The following is a 21511-nucleotide window of genomic DNA, read 5'->3' on the forward strand; positions in this document are numbered from 1 at the left end:
AAGGTTGGGGAAACAGTCTTTCATTAGCCTCCTACTGTCAAAATGGAAGGCTTGTGCATCTGAAACCACGTCAGATTTTTTCCAGCTGTAATAGCTGGCTGATAAAACATACATACTCCCTCCACAAAGCTTTCTCTAAATTAACTTTGCATTACTTATGTAAGCGCTACTGCAAAGCCATCTCGTCTGCTGGCTTGGCATCCCGTCTTGTTTTTTCATATAATTGTGCCCACTTTCTTACATGTTTTTTATTTAGTTCATCAATAAATGTACTACATTTTATGAACTTCACTGTACTACAGCTTCTTTTAGCTTTTACTTTTAAATATTTATTTATGTTTGTGCATTGCACATATCAAAGAAGGGAAGGGAAGGGAAGGGAAGGGAAGGGAAGGGAAGGGAAGGGAAGGGAAGGGAAGGGAAGGGAAGGGAAGGGAAGGGAAGGGAAGGGAAGGGAAGGGAAGGGAAGGGAAGGGAAGGGAAGGGAAGGGAAGGGAAGGGAAGGGAAGGGAAGGGAAGGAACCTGTTCCCATCTCATCCTGGCAATGCTAGTCTCTTCAAAACAAGGTGGGAACATTTGTTTCAAGGAAGTGAAGATCTGAACTGAACTGAGGGATGGGAGAAGGAGCTGATGTGCAAAGCATTTCTGACTTCTGCCAAATTATTGTCATGCATTGAGTATTATCATGCATCTAAGGGGTATTTTTTAATTTTAGTCTCTCATTATAGAGATGCATTGTGTTCTAACTTAGCATAGCATGGTACATATTTCACAAATCCTTGGAATCCCTAAATTATCTTGAAAGCTCTCCTCAAGAATCTTGAAAGCTCCCCTCAAAACAGTGTCCCTTCCTTACAGAAATGAGTAGCTTATGTTTATATATCTCACTAGACTTGCTGTTAATATAAGTAAGTGGTATTTCCAGACCAGAATAAGGAAAATTACTATGAATTTGGCTATTTTTAAAGTCAAATGAGAACAGCTTTAAAAGGCAACAAGTAAGCTGTTCTCCAGAATGAGATCCATTTAGCCTAATTCCAAGCAGTTGTGCATATGCTGCATTGCAGTGCAATTCCCTTAAAACATTATTGCTCCCCTTAAAACTTCTCAAGCATGGCCTAAGGTTGGGAAAAATGCTCAGAAGCACATTTTATGGTGCCATCAACCTTTTTTACTTTATGCATATCTGAGCTTACCTTCCATGTGGCCGAGGGGCAGGCTGCCAAGGTGAAGGTAACTTTCTCTGTCACTACATTGAAGGTGACACGAAACATGGTTTGTATTCCAGTGGCCTCAGACCCAGGGTAGAATTCTTCAGTGACGGTCACACTGCTCACTTGTGTGCATGCTGCGGGCTTCTGTCACACTGCAGTATACATTCAGCTAACCCATAACATTGTGATCGAAGCTGAAGCCTGAAACAGCTGTAAGGGTCCAGCTTTTCCCAGCAGCCTTGCTCCTGTGTGTCAGGACTAATCAGATTAGCAGGTCTTACTTGTCTGAGTTGGGACTAACAGGTTAGCAGAACAGTTTGAGTGGGGGAAGGGAGCAGTAAATAAATCAAATTAGGGCATTTACTAAGCAGCTGAGATTTCCTTCCTGCTCGCCTTTGTCTCTTTACAGGACTCACACAGAGCCAGGACAATGCACCACAAAAATGCAGCTTTGTTTTAGAACAGCTCTTTGTATAGGAGAATTTCTCTAACTTTGCCTTGATTTGATTTGTTTTTGATTGCCAGCAATCACCAAGGGGAGAGCTCTCCCAGAGCGGCCTGGATGTCATGCAGATAAACAAGTCTCAGACAGAAAAGGCATGTATTGTGCTTTTTTCATCCCACACAACCCACCAAGGCAACACACTGGCTGTGCCAAGAGATCAGTCACACACTCTGTTCTGCACAGTACTAGATAACAAGATTCACAGATGGTCTAATCTGAAGACTAGGACAAAAAGGTCAAAGGGACAGGACAGGACAGGACAGGAAAGCTACGACCTTATGATCCTCAGCCTGCTTCAGAGTACATTTTCCACATCTTGAGGCAGATTTACCCTCATGAAAAGGAAAATCCAAGAGAAGAAAGGAAAATGGAAACTACATATAATAGCCACAATTAAGAGTGTTTGCATGCATTGACTGTGCTACAGGACTTGGGAGATGCTACACAAGGGAGACACTTCCCTCATAGGCACAGCAGAGGCACTCGGCTCTCACTGACACCATCACATCATAGCACCATCATGTAAAGAACAGACTTAGTTTGGGTAACTTGTCTCTTATGTGTATTTATCTTTTCAAAAATAGGTCTCTAGTTCATTAGTCACCTAATTTTCTCCCCTGCCAATAGAGCAACATAGGTGGGACCAACTGCCTCTGAAACTGCCTCTTTCTCAGCACTGCTTGAAGGAGGGAGTGTATGTACTGACATTTCAGAACGCTGACGTGACTTGAGGTTAATACTGAAAACTTATACTGAGTGTTGAGACCGAGTTCAAAGATGCATTGACTTTCTCCTACTTGCTCTGTGGGTTTGGTTTGTGACTCTAGACAGATGCTTGCTACTGAATGAGGAGGCCATCAAAATGTCCTGAATATATTTCCTTCTACTAGTCAGTAACTGCACCATGAGTAACAAATTTGCAATACTGGAAAGAGGCCAGACTATGAACCCTTTATTCTTGCCAACAAATACCTTCTCATACAAAAGTTGCACTGACATTGGATGGATTAGACTCACCAAGGGGAGTCGTAAGTATATTGACAATCTGATGCGGTAAAAATTCATTTATTCCAATAATCTAAGTCCTGTGGCCAGAAGAAGCCAAGCACTGTGCAAGAGCTAAGGAATGCTCCAAACCTGTAGATGACAGCATGTAGCTGGATTCCTGCACATTATTGCCTGCACTGGCAAAAATTAAGCCCTCAGTGTATAGAGGGTACAAAAGCCACATCACATAACCATTATTTGAAATCCTAACAAAGCAATCCCGTAGCTCAACTCCCAGTACCAGGATCCTTTCCAAGAAGTCCAACAAACCAACCAGCCAGTGTCCAATTATCCTCAACTTCTGAATAAGACAGAAAAGTAGAATTTTGTAGGGACATACATAGGCATAGAAATCTGATGCACATTTTAAAAGGACAGAACAATGTATGCTGCCACTTCAGCCAGGTTTAACTGGACAGACAGAAGTCATCTGTTTCCTGTGATTAGGTCATAAGGGAGCCTTGTTATTTTCATTAAGATAAAATAAGATTAATCTTCCTCTAAATAATATACTGATAGTAACATATTTGTGTATTTCTAAAGAAACTCGTGCACAGTGAAAGTTGTTTCTTTCCGCAAATGACTTCTTACTGTCTCCCTTCATTTACTTGTCTATTTAGGTTCTTTAAGGATTATTTAAGCACCAGTTTGATGTCAGAGAGGCAAAATAACATGAAGTGTCTTCTTGCTCTAATTTAGTAGAAGCTATTTTTTTTTCTTTAAATACAGGTTTATGGAGAATTTAAAGGAGAAAGTTTTCTTTGTGAGAAAAGATATATTTCCAAGACTGGAAACTGTCTTCTGAGTGCTAATGATGCTGTTGTTTCTATGAGATATAGCTGTTGCAGAAAGTCAGGCTCAGGGTGAGACAGGTCCTCTGGTAGTTTGTGCCACAATGACAGAGAGCTCTGGGGATGAAAATCCATAGCATGACAACATGTGGTTTTTTGGCTGATATGGTCCTAGTGCCCACTGTGCTGCTGAGCACAGATTGGTGGTTGTTTCTCATTTTAATCAAAGCAACAGCCCCATAACTCCAGAAAATGTCAATAGTCAGGGTACAAGGTCATTACAGATGCATAGCTGAATCTAACTAGTTCCCACTTCCCAAGAAAAAGAACACAGGGCATGTTAAACTGTTTTTGGAAGAAGACATCTCTGTGAGATACTGCTACAAAAAAAAAAAGCAAAAGCATTTATAAATTTATAAAGAGTTTTTGACACAAAACTCATTGCCTATAGTACCCATTCTTTGTAATCATTTTCCAACTGTCTTTTCCTAGATCTCAATCATACAGATTAAATCTGTATGATGGGAACAACCTTCAATTTCCACCTTTGCACAGCATAGTATCTAACACAAGATCATCATGTCTGAAAAAAGCTACTGGACATTATCAAGGCACAAAAAACAAAGAGCAAGCCCAACATATGAAACCTCCAAAATACATATATTCTGTCCAGTCAATAGACCTTTTCTTGCTTTCCACACCACTATCCTTCAGTTCCTCACTGCTCCTTTCTCTCCTGTTACTTTATTATGTATATTTTTCATGTCTAGTTACCATTTGCACTGTAAGCTTCCCAGAGCAATATTTGATTTATTCTACGTACACACCCAGACTTATGCCTGAGTACTAGCAGAGCGTCTTGAGAACAAGTACATTATAAAGTAAGAAAGTCAACATAAATAAAAGCCAGTGCTGAGATCAGTCAGCCTCAACCACTGCCTGCAGGTCTTTAGAAAAAGTTATTCCTCAGACACATTTTTACCATGTGTCAATCCAAAGACATGCATAATACAAGTGTTTAAAACAAATATTCTTTTAATATGCTGGAAACACTGACTTACCAAATTGTATAGTGCATTCCAACTTGAAGCTTAGTGACAAATGGCATTTTATTAATTAAGCATTAATTAAGCATTAATTTAAATATTCATTCAAAGCTACACACACAGACACGCAGAATGCACCACCCTCAAACAATCATCACAAACTTTCAGGCTGCTGTCAGACAGAAAAAGGTGTAAATGGAAGACAGGCCAAAGCAAAATAATATTTTTTCTATTAGTGTAAGTGGTTTTGGTCAAATATAAAGGGCAAACTCATAGAAGGTGGGCTATAAATCTCATGCCTCATTTTATGAATCTGATCATGAGACACAGTAAATAGTGGCACATCTTCATATCACCTCAGAAGACACTTAACCTGTGGCCAGTGCATTTTGATTGCCAGTCAGCATGGATAAGAAAAACTTCGGGTTTTGTTTATCCTTATGGACATTGCCATTAACTCTCCAGCGTTTTTCAGGCCTGTTAGCCTAACATCTCTGAGCTGTGACCTAATGGAAAACAGCAGGTTCCACACTCCCTCTGGAAAAATGTGTGGGTAAACCTGCCTCAATAGATTTCTCATCTCTTTGGATCTTAAACCCTGTAAAATCAGTTTTGATTCTTCAGTACAGTGGATCAGAAAAAGATGCAGACCCTAAATGAGAATCTGCTCCTTGGCTTGATTTCCAAGGAAGACAGTGTGCCTGCTCTGTTATCCTACGGGTTGCCCTGCTGTACTAGGAGTTCCTACTTTGAAGGAAAGGCTTTTTGAATTCAATAGCTCCTTCTGGTGGTCTGAAAGAAATCGCTTCATTACAGTCAGCTCACGGTAATGCAGGATCAATGCACAGTTCATTCAGTAAATCATACGTATCAGCAACAGCTAGAAATTATGCCATGAGTAAAACAAACATTGAAGTTATGATTCAAGAAATATGTCATGCCAACTATATCCTCCATTACTGTCATAAAGGAGACAAAGGTTCTAGGAAATCCTCCTTTCCTCCCATTCCACCACAATATTGCTGCAAATTTTGTTTTATATGGTAACTAAGGAAACATGAAGAAAAGCGATTGAATGCAAACTGGCAGAAGTCACAAATCTGGGCTACTGGCCCAGCAAGTTTAAGAGAAGCCCCTAACGAAGTATTTGGCAAAGCACATCTCAGAGCCAGTGGTTCTGATTTTGAACCAATGATCAAATTTAAAGAGAGGGATTTGATCCCAGACTTGCTCTAGCAATAGGAATCTGCTAGCAGTAGGAATGTGCATGTGCTCAAGGACACCACCTTCAAGAGGGAAGAATGCATTGCAAAATCTCTGATCAACAGACTTTGAGATGCTCAAGAGCTTTTCATTGTTTTCTTTTCCCCTTCAGAATGTCCAGGGTTAAGACATATACTATCTTCTTTTAGACACACCTCTTAAAGAGTAACAACCAGAGAGCATTTGCAAGGATTGCATCCTGTCCCAGCCAGTCTCAGTAACACTGCATCATTCCCCAGCTCTACAAACAAAACATTCCCTTGGGAGCTCAAAGCAGCAGTCCCCAGCCTTGGGTCTAAACGGTGCATTGTTCTTAATTAACAAAAGTCACTGGCATGGTGCTACAATGTATTTCCTCTCTGATGGTCCTTTTAAGGCTTATCTGGTGAGACATTCATGGTTGCTGTCAGAGAAGATCTTTCACATCCCACCTCCAGCAGGGTACTCTTGATAACTCCATTCAGGTAGACCCCTGTTGCCTTAGATTCTCCTTAAGTGAAGCACCAAGCAGACCTTCCAGTTAAATCAACATTATTCAAAAATATAACTGAGTTACCATCTGCCCACTCTTTAGCCAAATTTTATACTTGGCAAAATCCAAGATTTTACAAAAGTAATGAATAAGACGGGTGTTTAAATGAACTTTAAAGCTACAACACATATCTTTTAATACAATTTCATGTAAAATATTTATAATCCAGTGTTTATTCACAGCAAACACAATATAAACTAAAGTGAAGCCAATCTATTTTTGCCCAGATATATATGTATAGTAAAACCCAGTACTAACGGCAAAAAGAAAACCCAAAAATCAGAATCTAACCAATAAAATCAATATTTCTAATCTGTGTATCTTTCTAGTCAACAGCCCTCATTGATGTCCTTGTGAATTTTAGAAAATATCCTGATTGGTACCATCACTGAGTTACCAAAGGAAACCTAATCTCACACATTAAAAAGTGATTATTTTTTAGCTTGATATTTGGTCTGGACACTACTCAGAATGCTGGGGAAAAATTGGTTTGGAGCTGACTGCTGATGCTCTACAACCAAGTGATTCAAATCTCTGGGACAGCCAGGGAACGGTTCCATGCCAGGAAGTATCCTCTCCCTTCCTCGATGGCACGTGTGAGGTTTGTATCTCTGGTATACTGGAAGACACATGAGGGAAGTTTTGAAGGAAAAAGCTTGCAGGCAGAGTGCTTTGTGCTAGTCAGTACTTACTTTAGTCAGCACTTACTTTTGTGGACAGTGAAGAACTGTGTGGCTCTAAGTGAGAGCCTTGTGAAAGTGGGAGAGTTAGAAGAAGGAAAAAATGTGCCAGGTTCCCACGGAAGTAACTGCAGAACTTTAGCTGTGGGATGAGCATGTCAAACTAGATTCTCTGTTTACTGTGCACATTTTCAATTGGCTCTTACCTAACTTTAATTACAATGTGTATGAAAGTAGCATATCAGGCCCTGGGGAACAACCAAGGACCCATCCCACTCCATTAGAGACTGCACACCCATAGTGCAAGAGAAATCCCTGTCTCCAGCAGCCTTCAGTGAATAAACACATAAAACCAAAACCAAAACCAACTAGAATACCAAAGGCTTGAGTCTGCAGTAACCATAAGAACACAGAAACAGACACTGGAGTTCAAACCGAAGGTCTGCCTAGCCAGCCTTTATATTTTTAGGGCAGCCATTGCTGGGTGCTTTGGTAAAAGTAAAGATATGGGCACGTTTACCATAGTTTTTTACTGATTACTTCAGATTTCAGCAATCTTTGCACAAGGACTTCCAAAGCCAAAGTGCATTTGTATTTAGGAATATTGGATGGACCTTCTTCTGACTTGTCTACTTACTCTTAAAGCGATTGACATTTGTGGGTGCTACAGTGTCTCTGTAATAACTAGTTCTATAATTGAATTATGAGACTGTATAATAAAGTACTCAGCCTTGCTTATGTTCTTGTCTGTATACCTGATAATTTCATTGGACACTAAATCATGATTGTCTATTCCACCTCCACATGACATTCATAACTCCATATATTACTGTCACACCCTCCCTCTGTTTATTCATTTCCAGCCTAAAGAGAAAAATGAGTTGAGCTCATTTTTCTCATAGAGACACTTCTCTATCCCAGTGCACATCTAATGACCCAGAGGTCTGGAGCTAAAGGGCCATTCAACAGGCCATTTCTTTGGCAAGGTGAGAGATTATTTGCTCTCTCCTTACTATTCCAAACTATCCCAAGAATGGTGGTCAAGCCTGAGATCACTGGGTTTCATTGTCCCCAATGGGACACCCTATTCCTTTTAATTTGTCATTGAGAGACGTTTAATTAGTGTCACTGCCATAATAATTGTCTGATCCATCAGCTAATAAATCCAGATTATAGTTACCTCTGTATCATGAAAACTGACCATTTATTCATAACTCTTTGATTCCTTATCTGTTATTTAACCACTTTCTTCCTTAAACATCTTCTGGTAAGACAGGAAAATATCAAGTGACTTTTGGAAATAAGGTACGTTTAACTAACCAAATAATTCTTTTTCATGCACTCTGGTACCATGCTATATTTATGAAGTCTGATTTCCCACTATAAAGCCACCACAGCACTTTTCTCCTATACTGAATTTCCTTGTCTGTCCACCAAAGGCACACCAGAGAGCAGGTGCAAAAAGTAAAATTCTGTTTAAAAAGATCTTACAAAACCAGTCATCTAGATAAAAACCAAACGTGTGTGACAATTCAAAAGAGAGGGAACAAGCCATACATCAACTGGAAGGCTGTTAGATTGAGATCAGTAACAGCAGGCATCACAGACCAGGGTTTTGTTCCTCTCCCTACTGCTGACCTGGTAGAGGAGCTATAAGAAGCCACTTAGCAACTTTGTGTTTCTCTCCCACTTCTTTCTGAAACCTTTTTAGAGGTCAGGATTCTTTCTTGTAAAATGCCTTTCTGCTGTGGTGCTATGATGTTTAACTCAAGGCCATGAGCTTCAACAGACTGAGCAGAAAGTCTCCTGTTTGTGCATATCCAAAAAAAGATCCATGCGCTATGGTGTCGATGTTACTGAAGGGAGAGAGACCCACTGGGGGAAAAGGATTTGGTGAGGTGTGTGCTTGTGCTTTTTGACAGAACGACTTGCCTGTGGCCATAGAGGAAGTCTGTAGCAGCTATAGGAGGTGAACCCAGACACCTCCCACTGCTCAGCTCAGTTCCTTGCCTGCAAGGCTTTATTCCTTCCCTCCACAGCACGTGCAAGAGGGAACCTGTGTGTCTGAACAGCTCTAGTCTGAAACCAGACATCTGATGTAATGTTCCTAGAAGGTTAATAACGCCACTAGCAGCTGAACTGATTTTAAGTAAATGACAGTGTATGTGTTAGAAAGATGACTGTGACCCTATGGAGAATTAATATGTCAGAGCGCATTTATTTCATATCAGCTGAACTATAATCAACAGAAATGTTAACTCTTATTTGAGCAAATAATTTCTATTACTTTGGAAAAGGTTTTTATCCTGCTTGTTCTAACATCCCCTTTTCCACTGTCACTGGTAGAAAAGGGTTTCTGGAAACATTTTTCAGTCAAAAACACATTAATTGTTCTAAATTCCTTTAAAAAAGAAATGAACTAAAAATTTTTTGTGTAGTTTGCTAAAACCTGGTAACATTTAAAATGTATTATAAGGGCTGAATTATTTCTGTGATTTAGACTGGGCTCCTTGACAAGTTAGCAAGAAGGTATGAGTACGTGAGAAGTACCTTTTTCTGAAGTTTACTACAAATGATGAATTACATTTTAAGAAATTCTACAGAGTGCTTAGCATCAGTTTGGATCTGTGCCCTTCTTGGCTTGTGGAAGAGAACTTTCAGCAAATGACATTCTCAGTGATTCAGAGCATCAATGTGTTGTTCTAAAAGGAAATTTTGTCTCCTGCACGCACAAAATAACATAAAGTAAGGCACTCCAAATACACTACTTTGTAGCCATTAAGTTGAAAAAGGATAACATAACCTAACACACTACCTCTTCAGTTGCACTGGCCCCTGGCATATGACTATGGCCTGGTCCCAGCTCAATGCCTAATCTGGGGTTTACAATTGTTTATTACAGCAAGGTTAAAGCAGGCATTAGGCACAGGAAGCTTGTATTTAGAATTACCAAAACTGTGCAACTGAATGGCTTGGGATTATTAAGGGATAAGTACATAGGTAATGGACTAATGATCAACATGTCTGTAGGCCATCAAAGAACTATCAGAAGTTTACACAAGATACCTTTAGTGCAGCTTATCTCATCCATTAAAGTGTAAGTACGATAAGGGTAACAGCCCAGAAAACATTAGAGTTCGGGTGCATAGTTAGTACATGGATAAAAATGTACCACTAAAAATGTACAACAAACATACATGAACAGGTAAATGAAGAACTGCTTAAATATTTACACAGAGAAGAAATCTCTCTCATGGTTGTCCAAAAGTTCCTGGGAGGAATTTGATCAGCAAAAGAGAGTTGTCTTTGTTACTTACAGGCTGAAAAAAAGAACCTGAGTGGTTGCATCAGTCCCTAAACTACTACAAATTTTGAGACAGGGATGCAAGTATAAATGATTCTGGTAGCAAGTTATTGACCATCCCTAGTGTAAAACCAGTTTGTTGGAAATGGTGAAGTGCCTGCAGTAGCCTGAGCTACCCCCAAAACTACAAAGACTGGGAATGAAAAGTCCAATCATTATAGTTTCAACTCTACTGTCCTCTCTGGACAATCAATACCTGGAAATGGAAAATTGAGGTGATTATCTGCAAGACCTGCTGTGGCTTTTGGTCAAAGGTGTGTACAGTGTCCTCTGTGTTAGCAACAGATAGGAAATGTGTAGGTGGGATAGCATTTATTGCTGTGTAATATGATAGTAACTGTTGTGGAAGAGTTCACTGCCCATATACTCACATAAACAAGAGCAACATGCAAGCCACGTTAAATCTTATTTCTAATTTCCTGCTCATTTCTCAGCCCAGTCCAACCCAAATTTCTTCCATCCTGCTTCACCTTTCCTGTGCTATTTTTTGCTAATGTACACTGGGCCATCTCTCCAGGCTTCATTTACACCCCCAGCTAATTTGCCTTGTGTCTCATCCTTCTCCCTGTTTCTCTTCCTGTTTCTTTCAGCTTCTCATTTTTCTCTCCTGCACGCATTTTTCAGCACCAGCATGACTCTGGAAGGATCTCCTCTTCCACTTTTCTTATAAGCCAGAAGAGCTCCTGTCTGCCAGCTCAATTCACTTTTTATCCTCATCAGAAACATTTCCTGTCTTGTGTCTCTTGCCATTCCTGCAGTGGTTGCATAACTGCTCTTACTAGATACAAGAAGACAGGGTTTGACTTAAAAGATGATGTCCTAAATACAGCTGCACCAAATGTTCATACATGTGCTATTTTCATCCCCACTGTGCAGCTCAGCTGGCAGTGACAGTCTCACAAGGCAAAAACGTAATACACTCACCACATTAAAGATCCTCTGATACTCTCCGCTGCTGTTACATTTGCTCTCACCGACTGTGCATAGCAGTCATCTCTAGATCTCTCTTTCTCCTGTACTGTGCAATTCCACATACATTAGTACCTTTCCCAGCTCTCACTCCAGGGCACAAAATCTTGCATGTACCACCACTCTGATGAAGTAAAATCACATGCTGGTACTCAGAAGATTCAGGCAGGGCAAGACACAATAAACACAAAACTCATATGGCTTACAGTTTGGCCAAATTAGTTTTGGAAGACCTTACTCTGCAGTCTTACACAAAGAAAGTTACTGAGCTGGTGAAGAACTCCTGTCACAGAGCCTAACTCTGTGAAGACATTCCTGGTACATTTGTTTCCAGCACAAGACAGTGAAACTATTTAGTACATCTGCTGGATGTCAGAGACATCCCCTTCTTCCCTCCATCAGTAGATATTTTGTACTGTTTCCCAGAGCTTCTTTAAGTCATCATTACACACATATGATGTCTGTTGTGCTACCAACCACTGTGTTCTTTATCTTTATTACAAGAGGCAGGCTTAAGCAAGAAATTTAATAGAAAGGTTTATTATAATTCTACAGAGACAGAGAGCAGAATTCCCAAACCTGCTTGAGCCATTCCCTGTATGATTCAAATCAGACCGATTTATCTTGTTCCTAGTTTTGTAATTCTTCAAAGACCATGGCAAGGATGCTGAGAGCATTTTGGCAGTCTGTAGCCTGCTCTGAATCAGTCCTGGAATCTCCCCTGCTGTTGCCCACTATTGTGACTTCCCCAGAAATTTTCACACCTCCATTTCTTTGCAAAGGCAAATCAGCTGCACTACAACTCTCCAGTCTGCCATCAGCTGGTAAGAATATCCTGTTTGACTATATGTCAATACACAGTTTTTGAAACCTCCTTTTCATGATAATAAAGCAATATATTCAAGACCAACAAGTCAGCCTTGAAAACTTGCAAGCAAGGCTGTGAGTTTGGTGCGTGAACTGGTCTGTGAGAATGCTGAACTGCCGCAGCAAGCGCCAGCCCTGCAGTATCACGGCTCCTGCTGCTTCCACCTGCAGGACAGACAAAGAATCCTTCAGACACTCCTGTCAGAGCAAGGACATGACATCCTGGGTTTCTTGAACCACACCGTAAGACAGAAATACAATGACCTCTGCTGAGTGATTTCCGTGCCTGTTGGAAGCATCGACTACAGCACCACATCTCTCAACTCATTTACTCTTCTATCAGACCACATTTTCCCTTCTAGTGAACTCCAAAAAATTACTGTTTCAAATGCAGTGCTCTGAACATATTTAATCTATCTAAAAGACGAACTTTCTTTAACTGAAGAGTTACTACTTGCTCAGGAAACATCCCCCACATCTTCATATGAATGTATTTATTTATAACCCTACAGCTTAAAAGCAAACACTAGCTGCAGGATTTTGAGGTGTTGGTTAGTTTGTCAATTAGTTTAAATGAGAGTTTATTGATTCAAAAATCCTGTAATCCAAAAAAGCCTAAAAACACTTGGATTGCCCCATAGCTTCCCAGTAGTTTAGATCTCTGTGTAACGCTGTAATTTTGCAGTGTGAGAAACACCATTTCAGTTTCTAACTGACCTGCATTGAATTAATTTTTAAAGTTGTTGAATTATGCTAACAAGATCACAATAATTAAAATAGCTTCAGGGGCAAGTGGATAGAGTTGGGAGTTAGCTCTGCCATCCCTGTGAGAGAAAAGATTTGTGCTTCCTCTTGAGTTACTCTAAGCTAGCAATACAAATCCTCAGAGCTCACATTAATGCAAGCCTGACTGACAACCTACCATTCAGAGCAACCATCTCAGATTTCTGCAATTAGCATGTGCTCTAAAATTTCTGATTCTGTAGGCTTGGTCTCTAATTTACATTTTGAAAAGGCTCTTAAGAATGAAGATGCCAAGACTGAGAAAATTCACTGCTCTTGAGACACATTCTGCATATCTGCAAGCTCAATGAAAGTGCATTTCTGTTAAAATCAATAGGATAAGTATCACATGGGAAAAAAATGACTCTTCTTACCAAGTCGGGAGTACTGAAGGCTTTCATGGGGAAACTCTGGAAAGAGACAAAAGAAACTAGTCAATGTACTGAAATAGGGACAGTGTATTAAATAATGCAGAAAGTTGCAGGCAGCACTTGCTAATCCCTGAAAATCTCTTCATGGCCTTAATAGCAGCTTTTTATATGGAAAACTCTACATTCAAGAGGTCTACATACAACTTAATCACAGAAAAAAGAGAAAGCAGAGCTATATTAGACATATCATCCCATCTGCTGCCAGTGACTGATTTTTCTTTGTCAAGGTTTGCTTTAGAAGGCACAAGAAATCAGATTATTTAATACTTATCCAGAAAGATTATTTCACATTTTAAGAACGTTTTTCTGAAGAGTAGGAGGCTTGAAAATCAATGAGCTACAATCTGTAAGCATCAATGCCTGAATAGGTCCCATATTCGAATGCTGAAGTCAGCATACAATGGGTAAAACAATATTGCTGAGATCAGTTACTGACGTTTTCATCATGGATTAGACAAATGTCACACGCTTGAAGTTCCAGCAATTGTACCCTAGTTTGCCTGGATCTAAGATACAATTTGTGTTAGGTCAGATTCTCAACAAATAAAGATGCCAAATTATCTAGGCCGTTTAAAATGGTATCTTCATTGTGCGAGCTTAGGTCATCCATTCAACTATTTCATATTCATATCCATTGATGCAGGATGACTTGGGGGGTTGCGGTGTTTTTTAGAAAAGGAAGAAAAAATGAAAAAAGGCCGGTAAAGTGGATTTTTGCAAAACGATTACATTACCTGTTCTTTAACTTCCAACTCAAAAAGCCATGAAGAATTAAACTACATCTCAGTGAATAACATTTGATAGTGTGTAGCTGTTCACTACACTGACAGTTTCTTTGCTGCATCTGATAATAAATTAAAATGCTGGCATTTATTATGAGACTAGATGAATGCATTAACAATAGTATTTTCCCCATTCCAAAAATCATCTAAAATATTTACATTTATCATTTTCTTCTTCCTTCTCTTCTGTGCAAGAAGCTTACCTTTTAACTCTCTGATTAAAACATCTTCAAAACTGCACTGGCATGCACAGCACCAGCAAATTAAAGGGCGCGATTTTGGCCTAAATCAGCTCCCACTTTCACCACACCAAGTGGAGACAGCAAATAATGCCTGATAAGCACTGTGGATGGAGGTGCCCAGGCTTGGGAAGGGGGCTGGAGAACTCAGTTGCAGGAATGCCCTGAGAGAGGGAGTCTTGTCCCATTCCATTCACTGGTACAGATGTTGCCATCAGACCAATAAACACTGAGTTATGAACAGCGCCTCTCAGCTTTGCACTTGTGCATACTGAAGAACCACAGCAGGATTTTTATCTCCAGGCTTTAACTCAGCACTATGCAAATTAATGTCGATTTTTATCCCAATAGTGAAAATTAAGAAAATAACCTAAGAATATGGAATATACCTTCAAGCTTTAATGGAGGAAGCATGAAAATCATCTGATGCTTCTAAATACAGCTTCTGCAGTTCAGGGAAAGGCTCATTGAATACAGTATAGGATCTTAGCTAGTCTGCCACTTTATTTTTGCAGTTTTAATAATTTTGACATTAACACCATTAAAGACTAGACAAACTTTACACAAGGTTTAGAATTATAAATACAGCTGATCTCAATCAGAAATTGTAATTTCACTGTAATTGCTGAATCTTCTTTAGGTTAAAGCTATCACATAGATCACTGGCCTGATGAACGGTTTTTATTCTTTGGTATCACTATAATTAATTTCTAGTAAAGGGACAATAGCAGAGCTGTTCTTCATCCCCTATCTATGGCTCCCTGCCTGTGATCCAGCAGCCCAGCTTATCTGTACCAGTCACAAGCAGACTGGACTGTAACAGACACCAATAAACAATGGAACCAGCAAAGCTAAGGGAGGCCAGAAGGAAGAAGAGAGAAAGCAATGATTGGTTTTTGTTAAGCCACTCATGAGTTTGAATAATTAAGGCTAATTCACCACAAGCCAGACTTGATGCTCTCTGCTCTGCATCCTCCCAGCTGCCATATCAGGTCTACATACAAGCTACTTTCTGGTGTTTAACTAAAAATAAAGGTACTGAAACAAGACTCAGAGCAGAAGTGTGTTCTCAGTAATTTCAGTTGGCATACACCATTTTTTTGAACCATTGATGCTTTGTATTTGTAATGCAATGTTGTAGTTTGCAATGGTTCAAGGATATAAACAAGACTGTTTATAAAGGCAACTCTAATTGATAAAGCTAAAAAATACTTAGGAACTCTCAAGCACATAAGCCCCTTGTCAGTTCTAAATCTCCAAGCAAAACCAAGAGCACGAATCATTGCACTGACTTTAGTGAAATTGAGTAAGTACTTTTCAAGGAAAAGGACAGCTAGGAACTTGAAGAGAACATTCTCAGAAGCATAGTGATAATATTTTGTGCTCTGTGGGAACAGAAATCAGTAATTACTGCTTAAGAACAGTGAGCTCTTAATAGAGGATATAGAACGGAGGAAACAGAACCAATTAATTTTTCTACTGAGTCCATGATTTTTAGTATACATTAAAGTTGTGAATTTTAGTTCCCCAGCTAATTTCTAGAGGCATTTTTCATCCCTCACTTATTGTCAGACATTACACTGTGGCTTTTCTTATATACATATATTTTCGTACATTTCACCGGAGATTTCTGGAGCTTTTTTATCAATTAGCTATGTGAATTAATTCTGCTGCTTATTTCTTGTTTCATTTAACTCCTACAATCTTAATTTGGCACTCTGGATAAGGTATATCATTGTATCCTGGGACAGAAGATCCATGCATCCAAGGCTGGGAAGAGGGGTGATGAGAAGCTCTGTTACAAGGTACAGTCTTCTTCCAAGCGAGTGTTGGCTCACAGTAAGATGGGATGTCAGTCTGTACATAGTATTATCTAATGATCCCAGGTTCAGATCTCTTATTGCAGTGAGGAGGTATTTTTTTTTTTATACACAGCATGCCTAATAATCTACCAAGGAGCTGAAAGAATTAGAGTCACTGTAGCAGTGCTAATCTATTTCCACAGTAATGCTGAAGCTGATCTGACAGGCACCAGAACCAAGCAAGCATGCACTTGCTTTATTAGCCTTTAAAGAAGTTGAATTTAACACTCTTGTGAGCTTTTCTAGTATGAAAAGTACTTTAGTCACAAGAAGGGAGATAGAAAAGTGCTAACAAGTTTAGAGGATGCTATTTAAAGTGCATTCTCCATACAAAACAAGCAGGTTGATTTTAAATGATAACAAGACTAGGCCAGTGGATTTCTATATCTTGTGCTACAGCCTTTACCAACTTGTATTTGTCTGTGGTGTACAAGATGCATGTGCTGTGGAAAGATCACCGCCAACCCTCTGAATACGTTCTTTTTTATAAAATCAAAATTCCTAGAGGCAAGCAACTGTGACACTCCACAGGATGCCCCACAGGTTTCTTCATAGACAACAGGTGTGGTGTGTCTAGCTAATGCTGCATGTTCCCATTCCTACAGTGGATTTTCCTATTGCAGGCATGATCTGTTTTACCACGTTTCAGAGTGGGCAAAGAAGGGGCAGTAACAAATGTCATATGAGCTCTGATCACATCTGCTCATATCAAACTGCTCATATGACCTCGATTGACCTTGATAGGCTTTGCATGCAAGAGAACATTTACATAACAAGCTGAACAGGCAGTGCACCACCAATAATGTGTTAAATAAGTCACCGAGTGCTTTGCAGCACTAGGCGTGTTTTCCAAGCTAACATATAGCTACATCCAGGTTTTAAAAGACAAGCAGTTTTCCTGAATGCCCTATGACACGGCATGCCCAGCTCCTCTCCAGAGGAGGATGAGGAATGTGCTGCCTTTTCCCTGAGCCACCCAGCGTGGAGACCTGTCAAGTTCCCTCCCGAGGTCAGGATAAGGAGGATGCAGCTCCTGGCTTCGAAGGAGTGGGGTCAGCAGGGAGCTGGGCCCCTGCTCCCACCCCTATCACCCTGACCCTCTGTGCCAGTAGTGTGCTGGCTCTGGAGAGGAGCTCAACACCCTTCTGCTCATCCCTGTACCTTTGTGAAGCCTGATATTGAGCAGAAAACATGGCAGAATAGCTTGCAGAAAGGTTTTAAAAACCAAACGCTCTGAATAAGGTATCTCTTAATCTAAACTAATTTTGTTCAACTAATTGTAAATTAGTGTAATTTAAGCCCATTATTGTGTGCCAATTTTGTATTTCAAATTAGCCAGGATGCAAGAGTGTGGATGAGAAATGTCTAGTGCTGCAGCACACCTCTGTGGTGTGCTATACAGTAGCTGTAGGAGATACAAAACCTCAATCCAGGGCAACACCTGTAGATTATACAAAAACTAAGTGGAGGCAAAACCCATTAATGCAACCAGAAATGTGTGCATGAACTAGCACCACTCAGTGGGGCTCACGGCACTGAAAATTCTTCTGGGCAGCATGGAAGCAAACAAAATATATTTTTAAACAGTCAAGCATCAAGTGGTTTGGAGATGCTTAGTCCCTGTGAGCCTCTGTAGGGAATGTGTCTTTGCTTTCTTTCACAAAAGAGTAACAGCTTCTATCAGTACACATTACAATGTGTTAGGTGCTTATAACCCTTGAGAAAAGGACAATCAGATTTTAGTCAGGTAAAAATGAACATTACTTCTCTGAATTTCCCTCTTTTTTTCCCCCTTCAAAAATATTTACAAAAGGATTGTTTTTCTAAAGGTACTCATAATTAAGATTAACCATAAATCTGCTTCTGCATCTGGAATAAACTAACAAAATATTTTTCAGTTACTTGTTATTGAAAGTTCAGCACTAAAACAGTACAACTTTTTTCCCTAAGGTTTCAAGATAGATTCATATGGTAAAAACCACAGCTGAACACGCAGTCTGAAAATTGTTTATGATCTGTCCCAAAGGTTTAAATTTTCCTATCTAGATAAACAGTTGAGAGCAAAGAAGTTGTGACCAGGCAAATGAAAATAATAATTTGTTTTTCAAGTATTTATGGGGACAAAAATCTTCCATTTGAGTCTAGTTAACGTACTGTGTAGTCACTGCCCCTGATAAACCAGGAGAATTCAAAGAAAATTATCCCAATTTTACTTGCAAGAAAAATTTCCAGTGCAATTGTTTTTGTCCACCTGACAATTTCTAAATCACTTTTATATCATGCACAAAAGTGTAAGAAAGAAAAACATGCAATGTTAGACTCTAAGACAGTGAGTAAAAATGTCACCTTTCACCCTACCTGCAATCAGAAGAAAAAAGCCAACCTTAAGTTTTGCCACCTGCTTTGAAATTCAGAAAAGGCATCAACGTCAACCCCACAAATGCCAAGATATGTAATAGTTACACAGAACTTCCCATGGCACTTGAAGGGAAAGGGAAACCAAAGTTTCCATTGCCTTATCGAAGAATTACTGCAAAATATAATTTATCAGCCAAATGAGAAGAGCTAGAAGGCAGTAAATACTCATGATTATTCTCTGGATTTGCAGAAATCAGTAGCAAAACTTCCATTGATTCAAGCACCCATGACTTCACTAGAAAAGAAGGGAATGTAGAGTTGGAGGAGGAGCTTTCTGCTTTTGAATTTTCACTGGATAATTAGTTAAGCTTCAATAATTTTCAATACAGGTCATAACTGCTTCAAAGGGCTATGCTCATGTGATCAATGTCTTTTGCAGACAGTGTTGCACCACAGGGAATAGTCAACATAATTATGTGGAAGAGTTTGGCTCGAATTTATAGTTCTGAGAGCTCAGGTTAAGAGAGATTAGATTTCAGAGTTGTCTAAATCAGGTGCCTAGAATTGCCTCTTTTTTCTTAGCCTTTTGTAAAACAAAATAATGACAAAAAATTATTTTTGCTCATAGAGGGCTGCACACTTTCCAGCACTGCTTGAAGTTCTCTGACTGACACTGCTCTGAGACATTTCAGTACAAGTAGCAAAGGCCAGAGGAGTTCTCACTTGAATATCCTTTACCCTACAGAAGTTCTCTCCACTTGACTGCACCCGCTGGAGTGATGGAAAAAACACTTTTTACCATAGGCAAGAGCAATGAAGTTGGCAGCTAGAACTGATGTGTATGATACTGCCTGTCCTGGGAGGCTGTTTCCAGGGCTTCAGTGTTTGCCAGATGTCAGCTGCTGAGGCAGAGAGCTCCCACACAGGATGTCTGTCTTCAGCTGAATTTTTGGTGTGAAGTTTTCACCAAAAACAGGTCCTCACTTTTTTCAAACTGAGACCATGGAAAATGTTACAGTCTTCTCAAGAGTTCTCGTTAAGAATCTCTAGCAGCTCTTTCTTTGGGGCACAGATTTGAAATTCACGGTTAGTGGATTGTCTGGCCCCAGGCATAGGATTTGGTGATTGTACAGAAGTGAGTACACTCTCTCCTGTATTCTTACAACTCTCTTTATTGATGAACTGGAAAAAGCTGGATTTGAGCATAGAGTGATAAGAAAAGCAAGGAGAATTACAGGAACAGAATAAAAGCAACTGGGTGAATGTGGCAGAGGGAGTCAAACAGCCAAAGAAGAAAAGGGCCTATTTGCCCAGAATGGACAGATTTGAGAAGGGGAAAAAAAAAAAAAAAGGAGTAAAGTTCAAGGTGAAAACATTTGTAACAACCAGAAACCCAAATTATAGGGCTTAGAGCTGATACTAGATTTCTGTACCAGTAAGACAATTCTTTCAGACATTAATAAGCACCACATGTTTTAAAAGCTGTTCAACAAGAGGTAGAAACACACTATCAGTATCATTTACTCCACAAACTCTGGATATGGGTGTATGTGTATTTCAAATGCTGGCAGTATCAAGGTTTAAACCACAATGATGACTCAATAGAATATCAGTACATCTCTGAAGGACAAATTAACAACAAGAACAAAAAGGTATCCATGCACTCCCTCTGGATGTGTGAGTTCCTGTTTTAAAGGGCAGGAATATAGGAAAGAGATAAATTTTTAAAGTTGAGAAATGAGGAATCAAATAGAAACCATGCAACCTTGCTCTGGCACAACAGACTCCTGAGCTGTACTGCTGACACAGAAGAAGGGAACCCCAAACCCAGCATCTGGATTGAGTCCTTTCTACCACCCTAACATCACTAACAGAGCTCCTCAGTCATCTTTCCCCAAACTGAAGACTTTTTAGCAGTGATATTTTACCACAGAAACTAAGGAACTTTCTGTAAGGCTTTTTTTCCCCATTCCTATTATATATTTAAGGCTATTATTTCATATTTTGGGCATCACTTAAATCCTCAAAGCCATTTCCTATCAGATTGTGTTGGGTTGACCCTGAGTTGATGGACAGTCTTTAAGACCAATTACGCTTCTCACAATTTACATATTTAAACCGCACAGAAAGGGGGGACTTCCCCTTTTTGGTTGGAGCTCGCCTGCTGGAAGGTGGGGGGGGCTCCGAGCCTCACGGCCCCGCTGGGCCGGGCCGGAGCCACTGCCCCTTTCCCCCTTTCTCAGCGCCACGGCACGGACCCTGGGTCGCTGGGGGGGACTGTCCCAGAGCCGCAGGCAGCTAAAACCAGCCATGGACTGCTCACAGCTAAACCCATCCGGCGCGGCTTCTGGGGACAGGCGGGTCCCTCTCCTCTCCATGCGGAGCCGGCGGAGCCAGCGGGAGCCGGCGGAGCCTCCTGCCTGCAGCCAGCACACTTCGTGCTGAACTGAAGAGGACACCGTGCAGCCAGCAGCACAAAGGGAGCGAGGCTTTCCCCACCGTAAAGCCTGAACAAGAACACCCTTCAACATGGCGGTTTCAGAGTCAGAGAGAAAGAGAAGTGAGTCCCGTGGGACGGAGCTGAGCATGGCGACGGGAGAGAAGAGGGCGGTGCCGCGATTCTGGCGCGCAGCTTAAAAGAAACCTTCTTGCATGCCGTGGTAAGAAACTGTAATACCACAAACTGTTTGTCTCTTTAATCCATTTGAAGAACATGGGGGGATGGAGTATCCTCGTGTGCCTATGAAGTTTGTGAAGAGTGCCTATGCCAGGCTATA

General features: G+C 40.3%; 1 protein-coding gene across 3 annotated transcripts in view; it reads right to left on the minus strand.

The window, feature by feature from the left end:
- Positions 1-21511, minus strand: part of SPATA13 (spermatogenesis associated 13) — a 169481-nt gene that overhangs the window by 143330 nt on the left and 4640 nt on the right. Inside the window, exon 2 of one of the 3 annotated variants that reach the window (XM_032099437.1) lies at positions 13437-13472. In XM_032099437.1, coding sequence (XP_031955328.1) covers positions 13437-13463 — 27 coding nt within the window. In that variant the 5' untranslated portion in view covers positions 13464-13472. Of the gene's footprint in view, positions 1-1197; positions 1424-13436; positions 13473-21511 lie in introns of those variants that run through there. The other 2 variants (XM_032099442.1, XM_032099436.1) reach the window with 2 other exon arrangements.

The sequence above is a fragment of the Corvus moneduloides genome, chromosome 2, assembly GCF_009650955.1.
Source record: "Corvus moneduloides isolate bCorMon1 chromosome 2, bCorMon1.pri, whole genome shotgun sequence".
NCBI lineage: Eukaryota > Metazoa > Chordata > Aves > Passeriformes > Corvidae > Corvus > Corvus moneduloides.